Below are 13,135 nucleotides of genomic sequence, written 5' to 3'. Positions count from 1 at the left end.
CTGACATATTGGATCCTAATCACACAATACATCCTAATAATATATCATAGGAATCTGCTACCCTTTGTTTGCATGTATGGCCATCTCTTAATTATCTAGTGGTGTTAAGGGAAATAAGAGACCAAATGAAGTAACAAATACAAAAGCTTGTAGAATGTAAGGCACTCTGAAAGCATAAGACAATACATAATTGTCCAAATATATACTGTTTTTACCCCCAATATCTGGCTTCCATCAGACATCAATGAAATCTTATAAGATGCTATTTTTTGATGTCTATAAATTTTTCTATAGTTTCCTCTCAAAGGAATTTTATTTTATTTTATTTGTGTGGGGCAATGAGGGTTAAGTGACTTGCCCAGGGTCACATGGCTAGTATCAAGTGTCTTTGGCCGGATTTGAACTCAGGTTCAGGGCCAGTGCTTTAGCCACTGCACCATCCAGCTGCCCCAAAGAAATTTTATTTTAAAGGTATGGCCTATATTTGGATCGATACATGACAACTCTACAAAGTAAAGTGGGGAGGGGAGAAGGAAGGAAATAAGCATTTATATACTGTCTACTATGTGCCAGGCATTGTCCTAAGCACTTTACAAATATTACCTCATTTGATATGGTTTTAGTATAGTAATAAGAGAATATCATATCAATTGTGCTATTAACACAATAGGAAATGAATAATTGAAACTTTTATTTTAAGTATAATTATGACCTTTAAAAAACAACATTAGCAATATTTTTTAAAAATTAGCTTGAAAGAAGGTCAAAGCTTCAATGAACAGTGAACTTTATAAAATACATGACCTTGACCATGGAAAAGTATTCTCTTTCACCTGACAGTGTCTAGTCTTTCAAAGAACGGATCATCCTGTATGTGATGAAATTCTCTGTTTTCCCAGCATCTTCCCAGTCTTTCTTGGTCATTTCTTTCATTGCTTCATGAATTGGCTTTTTCTGTCCCTCTATAGCCATAAGCTTCACCTCCAGTGGACCCAGTTTGGTATATTCCTATGGTGACATGACAGAGAAGGAAAGACAAAGGGTTGCTCATCCAATGGAGGGGCAAACATAAGATGGATTAGGGGTTGAAGTTTCTTTGGAATAGAGCTGGCCTTTATCTGAAGTGTTGTGCAGCGTCCATTTTACTGGATAAAAAATGTTCCCTCCTTCAGTAACTCCCTAATTCCAAATGGCATGTAACTGTTTTTTACTTTTTCAATTCATTTTTACTTTTTGAGATCTGAATTCTATTTCTTGCACCTACCTTGCCCTTCTCTCCCCACCCCGTTTCCCTACTGAGAAAGCAAGAAAAATAAAACCTATTACAAACATATACAGTCAAACAAAACAAATTCCTGTTTTGGACATGTAATCATTTTCAATGTTAAGAAAATGCCTTAATGAAATTTTCATATGATAAATAGTTCTAAAATAAAGTTGTGTCCTGTTCATATAGAGACATGGTCTGGGATGATAGGAATCTGCTACTTTTTATTTGCATGTATGACCATCTCTTAAGTACCTACTGGTGTTTTGTTAAGGGGGAAAAATTATACCCAGCAATCTAGTTTGCTGGGTCTATTTCCTATTCCAGAAGTCAGTCAGTACACAAAGAAATGCTATAACCATTGGTTTATTATTACCTAGTACTTTAAGGTTTGCCAAATAAATTCCTCAATTCTGTTAAGTGCCCAGGCTGGGACTGAAACACAGGAGTAATGATTCTAAGATGAGGGATGTTTTCCCTATACCTTTAAAAAATTTGGGAAGGTAATATACTGAGAAGAGAGTGTGTCGTGGTTATCACAGTGTATTCCAAGGCAAATATATGAATTTTTTTGAGTTACTTATAACTTGAAATTGTATTGGGATTCCTACCTGTATTCATATGGCTAATGGTGAGATGGTGATGTTTATAAAACATTTCTAATGGTGAGACAGTAGACAAGTAACAGGTGAGACACCTTGTAGCATCTAAAACACCCAAATCCAATTATCCCTTAACAAGGGAAGCCTGTATTAAATGCTGATACAAATACGTTGTTCACAGACATAGAGTTTGTGCACCTGATTTCATGCCATTCTCCCTTACTTAGGAGTTAGGCCCCCTAAGGGGGCTGGGATGTAGTGGAGGCTAGAGGTCAAGGACTTTTGGCAGCTGTCAGTTACAGATAAAATGACCTTCAGGCCTCTCCTATTTACTGCCCTATATGACAGCACTGTCTCTCACTCCAGCTGGGTAAACCCATTTGTACTCTCAATCCTCTGTCTTTCCTATCACTTAGCACGGTGCCTGGCACAAGGTAGGTCCTTAATAAATACTTGTTGGCTCATTGAATCTCCTGTTTCTGTGACTTTGTTTTGTACCCACCCCTAGCCCAGGAAAGATTCCCTTCCAATTTCATTTATCTAAATCTTTCCCTTCCTTCAGGGCTTAACTGAGATACCACTTCCTTCATGAAATCTTCCTCAAATTTCCTCAACATTTTGCCTAGACTTTTCCTTTGCAGTCAGTCATCATCTCTCTTTTCCTTGTATCACAATTATTTGTGCCTTCATTCTTTTCCCCTATTAGATTAGAAGTACTTTGAATCAGGTCTATGTTCTAACAGCAGTTCCTATTACAGGAACTTCCACAAAGTAGGTGCTTTTAAAAATGCTAATTGTTGAGCTGAATCAAACAAATTGAGCAAACTGTGCATGTACAGGAAAGAGGTTCTGTCCTCTGAAAATGTGAGTATGAATTGTGGGTCAATGTTACTTTACATTTGCCAATTCTGTAATGTTATCTTTTAAGAACTGTTTTTCCAAAAGATCCCAGAAAAGCAAGTCAGTCCTGAAACCAGGAAGCTCTGGGATCTAATTCTGACTTTGGCATATCCTGGCTATTTGACGATGGGCAAGTACATTGACTTCTTCTTCTTCTTCTTTTTTTGTGGGGCAATGGGAGTTAAGTGATATTGACTTGCCCAGGGTCTCACAGTCAGCAAGTGTCAAATGTCTGAGGCCATATTTGAACTCAGGTCCTCCTGAATCCAGGGCCAGTGCTTTATCCACTGCACCACCTAACTGCCCCCAGTACATTGACTTCTGAGCAGTTCTCTACAATTGCATATTATAAAGAAGGTGCTGACCTGTACTGGTGGGGGAAATTTCTTAAACGTAGGTCTAGTGCCTACCTCTAGTTTTATAGTCATTTAGCCACCAATAAGATATTATTTTAAATTAAACTATAGCATTATGAAATTTTACCTTGAAATCCTTTTCATCTTCATATAACAAATAACTTAGATCAGAAGCACCACATTCGATAAATGGACCATTCTCAGTATCTTCTGTGCTTTTTTGCAACTCGCTTGCATTTTCCTTAGTATCTTCATAAAGAAAGGACAATCTTTCCGAAAGTGAAATTTCTGGTTCAATTTTTTCCGTTAAGGGTTCTGATTCTGAGTTCATTTTGGGGAAAAAAATAAAATGGTTAATAATATTTATACAGAATTGTGAGTAAGTAAAAAGAAAACACATTACATATGCTTATAAAGTCTTCAATTAGGCATACAATAAAGTGAAGGATTATTTGTCTTGGGGAGAATTATTCCCATGTTTTAGAAATATTATATAACATTTCCTCTTGTGAAATATTAGTAATCACATTGAAACATATGAGAAGTGGGGAATTTTCTTGGTGTAGAGAAAAAGAAAGAAAGCTTTTTGAAAGAGAAGACTTCAGAGAGACCAATTATGCACATTGATGAATGTGAGGCTTTCAAAATAAAAGTTTTAGAAAGGGCCTCTGGATCTGGAAAATGGGCATCTCCCTAACCTATTGCAATTTAGGGAAACTTGGAGGGTATTTAAGAAAGGGCAAAAGATATAAGGCTTTTAGTCTTTCCTCATAGAGAAAAAAGTCATTTAAGCAATTAACCCTCAAAAAGCCAAGTGATCTCCCATGAATGGGTACCCATTGAACAATTTAATAAGTATAGCACATCCTCTGGGATTTATTCTCTCAACCCACACTGAGAAGCTAAATTCTCAGAGTTGTTGACTGGTTATTTCTTCCATAAGGCTTCTAAGGTGCCCTAAGTGGTTTTCTAGCACTATAGACTACAAACATCCACTGGTGTGCTTGTTCTATGATTATCAATTGTTATCAGTCAGCTAGACTTAATTTTTAGAAAGATATATTCACTAAGTCTTGGTAAGAACAGTTGGTACAAACCATTCCTCTAAGAGTCTGTGATACTTCCCCACAAGTTCTTACGGAGTCCAGGAGAACACAGGTGACATAGAGGTAACTCACAGCTCTTGGTTATTGGGAGTACTTTTCTTGTCGGGTGCTCATCAGGTTCCCCTGAGCTATAGTGAAGTTTTTTTTTCCCCTGGCCATCTTGTAGAATATTGAAGCTGCCTTATTTCAGTGTGTCTAGTTTATCCTCAGTTCCCATTGTAGACACCCCATCAGTTATTCTGAGATGCTGCTAGGACTAAGACTCCATAGAGAAGTCCCAAATTCTCCAACTTTCTGAAGTCCACAAACTCTTCTTCTGTTCAAGGTGGGGAGTGGAGTGGGGTGGGATGGGGGTGGGGATGGAGGGTAGGGTGGAAACCAAGGCAGGAGGTCAAGGCTGAGCCTGTTTTCTTCGCTAAGCCCCAAGTGATTTGTTTTCAGGGGCTTGGCTATAATGGCTCCCTCTTTTCTTTGTGGCCAGACACTCAGGTACTGGATTTCAAACTAGTTTGATGGTTTTAGACAAGCCCCAGCGGGCATGACTGAATTGTTCTAATCAATCTGAACAGACTATATGTACCACTTAGTAGAAATTCCTTTGACTGATTCAAGACTTGTCTAAGTCTCCTTAATGCCTCTGATTGATCCATTTAAGATATGTTGACACTGAATAAAGTTGTCAGATGTATAGTGAAGTAAGCAGATCCAGGAGAATGTTGTGCACGGTGACAGCAATATTGTTTGATGAAGAATTATGAATGCCTTAACTATTCTCAGCAATACAATGATCTAAGACAATCCCAAAGGACTAATGATTAAGCATACTATCCACCTCCAAAGAAAGCACCGATATTCTTTGAACACAGACTGAAGCATGCTATTTTTCATTTTCTTTCATTTTTTCCTCTTATTCAAGTTTTCACATACAAAATAACTAATATGGTAATGTTTTACATAATTGCACATATATAACCTATATCTGATTGTTTACCGCCTCAAGGAGGGAGGAGGGGAGAGAAGAAGGGATAAAATTTGGAACTCAAAACTTTAAATAAAAATGTTTATTATTTAAAAAAATAAATAAAGTTTTCAGAGTTAAATGGAGTGGAAAGATTGACTCCATCAAGTCCTACTTTACATAGGCATTTATTAATCACTTAATATATGTGCAAAGTGAAGCAGTCCCTGTCCTCAAGGAGTTTACAGTTTATTAAGTTTTATTAAGATCGAGCTGCCTTTAAACAGAGCACAGTGGCTAAATACTGGGAAAAGTTGTTTGTTGGATTTTGGAGAGGACCAATGACACCACAGGGAGATGTCTTGACTCCTGGGTGAGTTGGATCTAAGTGAAGCAGAGCTGCACAAAGTCATCAGCCTCACTTTTTCTTCTAGAGTCGTTGAAATCCAGTGGCAGGACAAAAGTCAGGAACACTGGCCGTGGCCCAGGGTGCAGTAGATGACCTTGGTGTCTTTGATGTCTAACCAAGCTCTGGGTGTTCTACAGTGCCTGTTTCAGCCACCTTCATGGCTGTTGGAACAAATGGTTCTCATCGGCCCATTTCTGCCAAGGGAAGTCTTCATATGCTTGGGGAAGACATCCCCCTAACTCACCTATTGGTTATCTTGGTTTAACCCATATGCTCAGATGGTTGATGGGGATGTGATCACACGCTACAGCCTCTTGGGACCACAGGGGAGAAATGAGTGGACACCAAAGTTGGATGATCAGCCCCGAAAAGGACCCGGCAAGCTCCCTCACATCAGAGGTGCCAGTCCTCTCTCTACTGTGTCACTTTGCTGCCCATGGTGCATAGTATGCATTATATAAATGCTTATTCCCTTCCCATAATTCCTTAGGGGTCAGAGGTCAGTGCATAGGTATGACTGACCACTATCTCTACATGAATCCAGGAGCACTCATTCTTCCATATTCCCCATGACCCAGTCACTCTTTCTCCTATACACGTATTCACTCTATTACTGTGTATTCTCTACTCCCTTTGACCTCCAGAGAACAAATTGCTTTTGAAACCTCCTTCTGTATTTCCAGAGGCTAATATTTACCATCATACTTTAGCATCAGGATCAGAGGCATATAATATCACTTCCTAAGGCAACACAGGACTACTGGTTTGTGAACACTGATAAACACTTTAGGTGCACAGATGTTCTGTCTTTGTCAGCATCCTCAGACTCTAGAGATAATACCTAGGAACCTAGAAGTATCCAACCCTCCCCACCCCTAAATTTTGTTCAGAGACTGCCTCCAATTAATGATGTAACTATTTTCTCTCCAAATAATAACCCGCTTCTCCTATCAGTAAGCAAAGGGAAAATAAGCGATTATATATTGTCAAAATCATCACTCTTCTGTGGACATTTCTTGAGAGTCTAGGTCTATGAGTAAAACCTATAGCTATGTTTTTGGTGGTTTATAAATGAAACATACTCATTAAATAATCATACCTTGCTCTACTTCTTCAGGAAAATCCTTTTGCTCTCCTAGGCCAGCTGCTTGGGTAAGAAACAGAGGCCTAAAAGGAGAAATAAGAAAAAAGAGAAAATGGAACTGCATTTTGCTAACAGGTATTTTTTGATATTTATTCACTAAAAAGTATTATACATGGGGGCAGCTAGATGGTGCAGTGGATAAAGCACCGGTTCTGGATTCAGGAGTATCTGAGTTCAAATCCAGCCTCAGACACTGGGAATATATGGCTTTCATTATCTATGTTCCATTCCTCCCCAAGACCCCGTCAATCCTGTGCCCTCCTCTGAGAGGGACCTTGGTCACCATTATTCTGGTACTGCCTTTCTGTATTCCTCCAAAAAGATCTATTCCTATTTTGATTTCGCCTGTAATTAGAACTAGAATTTCTTCTCCAAGTCCTACATTCTCTCAATTCATGCCCCTCCTTATGACAGTAACAACACACCTTAGTGTCCTTGTTCCGGTGGTCACATGGCTGACAGGAACAACACACCTTAGTGTCCTTGTTCCGGTGTTCACATGGCTGACAGGAACAACACACCTTAGTGCCCTTGTTCTGGTGTTCACATGGCTGACTAGGAATCACTGGTGCCAGAATGCTCTGTTTGGGGTGATCTGGACCTGTCTCACGTGAGTCAAAGACATAATTTGCAAGTTCCTTAAGTCTATCAGCTGTTAAGCTCCTCCAATCTGGACATTGGGTCAGAAAATATTTGCGTACTTCTGGCAGTGAATTACAAATAAACATGTTGAGAATAATATAAGAATCTTTTGAATCAATTGGATCTAATCTGGTGTATTGCCTGGCGGTCTCACAAAGCCTATCGTAAAATCTGCTTGGTCTTTCATTAGCCTCCTGAAATGTGCTCATAAATTTCGTCCAGTTTTCGGGTTTTCTAGAGCATAATTCCATTCCCTTCAGAAGTGTTTCCCTAGCATCCTTTAATCTTTGGAAATCCCTGTCATTATTATAATTCCACTCTGGATCCTTTAGAGGCCATTCCTCATCGGCCTTACCCTTCGCAACAAGGGCATTTCCTGCCGAGATAATATCTATCATCTCAGTTGGGGACAGTAAAGTTTCAATAAGGCAAGTAACATCAGCCCAAGTGGGTTGATATATATTAAATATAGTCCTTAACTGTGAAACTACACCATTTGGATGTTTCTCAAAACTAGGGAAGATTGTTTTCCATGAGCTCAAGTCAGTTGCTGTAAAGGGGTGATATTTTCTAACCTGAACTGATACTCCCTTTTTATTAAATTCTATATCTTCCTGCAAGGGAAGTAGTTTCAGCTGATTTGATTCTAAAGGCTGGCCAATATCCGTTTCTGTAACTGGGTTACCTCCAGTAGGGGGAGCTATCTTAGCGTCTCCCTCACCACGTGGTGAGGCTGGGTTACCTTCAGCAGAGGGAGCCATCTTAGTGTCTCCCTCGCCACGTGGATTACCTTTAATCTCTTTCCACATTACAACTATGATAATACCCATAATGAGAGTTACAGTCATGTGAACTATCGTGAGTATGGTATTACAATTTATTTCAACTGCAGGCAAAAAATTCCTACTAATATTAAACACATTTTCAGTGGAGACAGTTACACTCATACCATTATACCAAAAAGATTTTGCTGTGTGAGTGAGGAGGAGACCTATAACACAATGAAGGAATACCGAGTAAACTAGATGTCTAAATTTGGACAGTATGGTACCCCAACATGCTCCAATGCAAAAAAACGAAAAAACCAAAGGGAAAATGACATATTCGATCATATTTTAAACTGGGCTGGCTTTTTCCTTTAAAACAAGGCTTTTAGAGGCTTAAAGTCTTTAAGGGAGATTAGACAAAGGGAAAGTCCGTGGGGGGGGGGTATTTGGAAAATCCACCGAATTAGCCGGCTTATGGCCAAACTAGGGAGGGTGGGAGGGTCCTTAAGGTCCCTTCGGGGTCGCCAAACTGTGAGATTTAAAATTGGATATTAGATCATAAATCTCCCCTACTTAACCTTTCCCTTAATTTATCTCCCAAACTAGTAAATGGAAGCAGCTTTTGGTTTTCTAGATAGACCTTTTTATTTATAGTTATGATAGTCACAAGGTGATGTTGATTAGAAGGATAGGAAAGTAGAAACACAATACAAATCGTCTTAAGTCTAAGCTTAGTCTATATTCCTTATAACAACTCACCAAACCGACAAGGCCACCTTTGGAGAGAGAGTCTGTGCCGCGCCGTCAGGAGTCCCGCCAAGCAGGCAAAAGGGCTCCTCTCGTTCTCTCCACCCCGGAAGTCAAAAAACCCGGCAGGCAGTCTGACATGCGCAGCAGGCGGACTGTTCATCTCCTCCCCAAAAGGGTGGTCCTTGAAAAACTGGCGTCTTTCAGTTATCCTAACCGACTGTTAAAAACTTTCATATTTTACCACAATGATAATGCCATAACTCCCATAAAATAATATGGAATGGCCATTAGGATTTCCAAGAAGGTTTGGAAGGCCTAAATAAATGTACTTAAGAAATAAGTAGAAGGGGGAAGCTAGGTGGTGCAGTGGATAAAGCACCAGCCCTGGATTCAGGAGGACCTGGATTCAAATCTGGCCTTAGACACTTGACACTTACTAGCTGTGTATCCCTGGGCAAGTCACTTAACCCTTATTGCCCTACAAAAAAGAAATAAATAAATAAGGAGGATGTAGAATAGATCTCCTAGACTGGAAATAGAGGAATCTCAGCATATAAGTAGACACCTTTAAAAAAATGGAGGAAATATACTTCAAAAAGTCAATGATACAGTAACAAATGTTGGAGCAAAGTAAAAATGAAAACAAAAACAAAACATAAAAAAAAATTTCCTTTCAAAAATAACTGACATGTGATGACTAAAAATATGAGAGACGTGATTTCTGGCTAATTTAATCATTTTGTTAATAAGGTTGATAGGTTATTAATAAAAGGATGATCAATGGATATCTCTCAGACCAAAGACCCCTAATGGTGGTGGGGTCACAGCTTTTATGCCCTTTGTGTTCCTGAGAATGCCTCATTACCTCTGATTGGTCAACTTAATTTGGAGGTAGGATATATTTTAAAAAAAACCAAAACAACAAACTACCCCCAGCCTTGGGCTAACCATCCAAAGAATGCATATCCTCTTCAATAGATGGACTTAATGACTCCTCCCTGGAGGAGGGGCCTTCTTATCTAGACAAAAGATCTGTCTTCTTAACAGTAAACAATGACTTTCTCTACCCCAGACCAAATTCCTAGTGAGGTTGAATGGGCCTGAATATATTTTTTAAATTTTTGTTTGTTTTTTGTCTTTGTTTTGTTTTTTGGTTTTTTTTAATCATAAAAGTATTTTATTTTTCAGTTATATGTAAATATAGTTTTCACCATTTGTTTTCTTAAGATTTTTAGTTCCAAATTTTTCTCCCTTCCTCCTTTCCCTCCCCCTTCCCCAAGACAGAAAGCAATCTGATATAGGTTATATATGTACATCATATTAAACATATTTCTGCATTAGTCATGTTGTGAAAGAAGAATCAGAGCACAAAGGAAAAACCTCAAAAAACAAAAAAACCAAAAACAAAAGTAGAGATAGTATGGTTCAATCTACATTCAGATTCCATGGTTCTTTTTTCTGGATGTGGAGAACATTTTCCATCATGAGTCTTTTGGAATTGTCTATTTCTTAGCCAGTACCAAATAGTTTTGATGACTGCCATTTTATAGTATAGCTTCAGATTTGGTATGGTTAGGCCACCTTTCTGTGCATTTTTTTCATTAGTTTCCTTGATATTCTTGACCTTTTGTTCTTACAGGTGAATTTTGTTATTATTTTTTCTAGTTCTATAAAATAATTTTAGCTAGTCTAATCGGTATGGCACTGAATAAGTAAATTAATTTAGGTAGAATTGTCATTTAGCTTGGCCTATCCATGAGCAACTGATATTTTTCCAATTATTTAGATCTGATTTTATTTGTGTGAAAAGTGCTTTGTTAATTGTGTTAATAGAATTTCTGGGTTTGTCTTGGAAGGTAGACTCCCAAGTATTTTATAATGTCTACAATTACTTCATTTGTTTTTGGTTTTTTGTTTGTTTGTTTGTTTTTGGGGGGGGGGTTGTGTGTGGTTTTTTGCAGGGCAAGGAGGGTTAAGTGACTTGCCCAGGGTCACACAGCTAGTAAATGTCATGTGTCTGAGGCCAGATTTGAACTCAGGTCCTCCTGAATCCAGGGCTGGTGCTCTATCCACTGCGCCACCTAGCTGCCCCTACAATTACTTTAAATAGAATTTCTCTTTCTATCTCTTGCTGCTGAGCTTTGTTGGTCATGTATAGAAATGCTGATGCTTTATGTGGATTTATTTTATAACCTGCAACTTTGCTAAAGTTTTTAATTGTTTCAAGTAGTTTTTTAGTTGATTCTCTAGGATTTTCTAAGTATACCATCATATCATCTGCAAAGAGTGAGTTTTGTTTCCTCCTTGCCTATTCTAATTCATTTCATTCCTTTTTCTTTTCTTATTGCTAATGCTAACATTTCTAGTACAATATTAAATAATAGAAGTGATAATGGACATCCCTATTCACTACTGATCTTATTGGGAAGGCCTCTAACTTATCCCTATTGCATATAATGTTTGTTAATGGTTTTAGGTAGATACTGCTTATTATTTTAAGGAAAGTTCCATTTATTCCTATGCTCTCTAATGGTTTTTGTTTGTTTGTTTTTTGTGGGGCAATGAGGGTTAAGTGACTTGCCCAGGGTCACACAGCTAGTATATGCCAAGTGTCTGAGACCAGATTTGAACTCAGGTCCTCCTGAATCCATGGCCGGTGCTTTATCCACTGCGCCACCTAGCTGCCCCCCCTCTAATGTTTTGGGGTTTTTTGGTGGGGCAATGAGGGTTAAGTGGCTTGCCCAGGGTCACACAGCTAGTAAGTGTCAAGTGTCTGAGGCTGGATTTGAACTCAGGTCCTCCTGAATCCAGGGTCGGTGCTTTATCCACTGCGCCACCTAGCTGCCCCCCCCAATGTTTTTAATAGGAATGAGTGCTGTATTTTGTCAAAAGCCTTTTCTGCATCTATTGAGATAATCATATGATTTTGGTTAGTTTTGTTATTGATGTGATTGATTATGTCGATAGTTTTCCTAATGTTGAACCAGCTCTGCATTCCAGGTATAAATCCCACTTAGTCATAGTGTATTATCCTCATAAATTGCTGTAATCTCCTTGCTAATATTTTGTTTAAGATTTTTGCATCGATATTCATTAGGGAAATTGGTCTATAATTTTCTTTCTCTGTTTTGGAGGAAAAGAGACTTTGAACAGACTCAATAACCTCCAAGTATTCCTATTAAAAGACAGAGACTTTGCAAGGCATTAGACAAAAGTTGAGAAAGGTAAATAAAATCAAAGAGCTCAAAAGGACTAAATAATGATTAAGTTCATACATCTTAAAGTAGAGATAAGAGGCTGTCTTAAGTGTTAATGAAGAAATAAAGGGAGGCAAGCTATAGGTTTGGGTGTCAAAAAAAGAAGAGGAAAAAATATTCTAGGGAAGAAAAGAGAAGGAAGAAGGAATGTTTATTTTTAAATGGGCAATAGCCCATTTGTAGAGATGAGAGGGGGGAGTCATGAACAAGTTGCTTATCTGGGTTAGGCAAGGAGAAAAAATAACTTAGAATAAAGAAATAGAAATAATGTAATGACAGAAGTAAAATGGACTTAAAGAGGGGTACTGGGCTGGGAGCAACGTGGGAAAAGAAGAGGTTTGAGAGGAAAGGTGGTCAGCAAAAGAAAAATCTCAAGCAAAAGAAGAAGATAAGAAATATTTTAACAAAATTTGGTGGAGGGGAAAAAAGCCTAAACTATAATAATGAACATGAATGGTACAACTTCACCCATGAAACACAGAGAGGCAGAATAGATTAGAAAACAAATTAACTTGAGTAGTTTGCAAGAAATACAATTAAAGTAAAGATGCATAAAATTAAAATGAGGCGTTAGAAGAGAATTTATTATACCTCCAGAGAATCTAAGAAAAAGTAAAAGTAACAATGTTGAGCTCAAGCATAAAAAATAGATATAGCTAATAGAGACACCCAGGGAAACTATCTTATACTTAGAGGCACTAGAGCTCACAAAATAATATAGATGTTAAATATATATATACTCCCTGAATGGTATGGCATCTAAGCACTCAAAGAACAAGTTAACTGAATTACTGGAAGACCAAGATAATAAGTCAATGATTAGAGACTTCAATATGTTACTTAAATATATCAGAAAGATAAATAGGCAAGAAATTAATCTGAGCAGAATTTTAGAAAATCTAAGTCATCCTGACCCTAAAGCCAATTCTCTCTCTAGTGTACCACACTGTCAGAGGTGTAAAAATATAGGAAAGATA

General features: G+C 38.1%; 1 protein-coding gene across 1 annotated transcript in view; it reads right to left on the bottom strand.

The window, feature by feature from the left end:
* Positions 1-843: 843 nt before the first annotated feature.
* The window catches only part of CCDC83 (coiled-coil domain containing 83), a 56,311-nt gene continuing 44,019 nt past the window's right edge, over positions 844-13,135 (bottom strand). The window contains exons 8-10 of the mRNA XM_043993711.1: positions 6,698-6,765; positions 3,253-3,446; positions 844-1,008 (exon numbers count right to left, since the gene is read on the bottom strand). Of these exons, the coding sequence (XP_043849646.1) occupies positions 844-1,008; positions 3,253-3,446; positions 6,698-6,765 (427 nt within the window). The remainder of the gene's footprint in view (positions 1,009-3,252; positions 3,447-6,697; positions 6,766-13,135) is intronic.

Source organism: Dromiciops gliroides, chromosome 3, assembly GCF_019393635.1.
Source record: "Dromiciops gliroides isolate mDroGli1 chromosome 3, mDroGli1.pri, whole genome shotgun sequence".
Classification (NCBI taxonomy): Eukaryota; Metazoa; Chordata; class Mammalia; order Microbiotheria; family Microbiotheriidae; genus Dromiciops; species Dromiciops gliroides.
The sequence above is the reverse complement of the archived record's forward strand: the minus strand, read 5'-3'. Positions and strand labels throughout refer to the sequence as shown.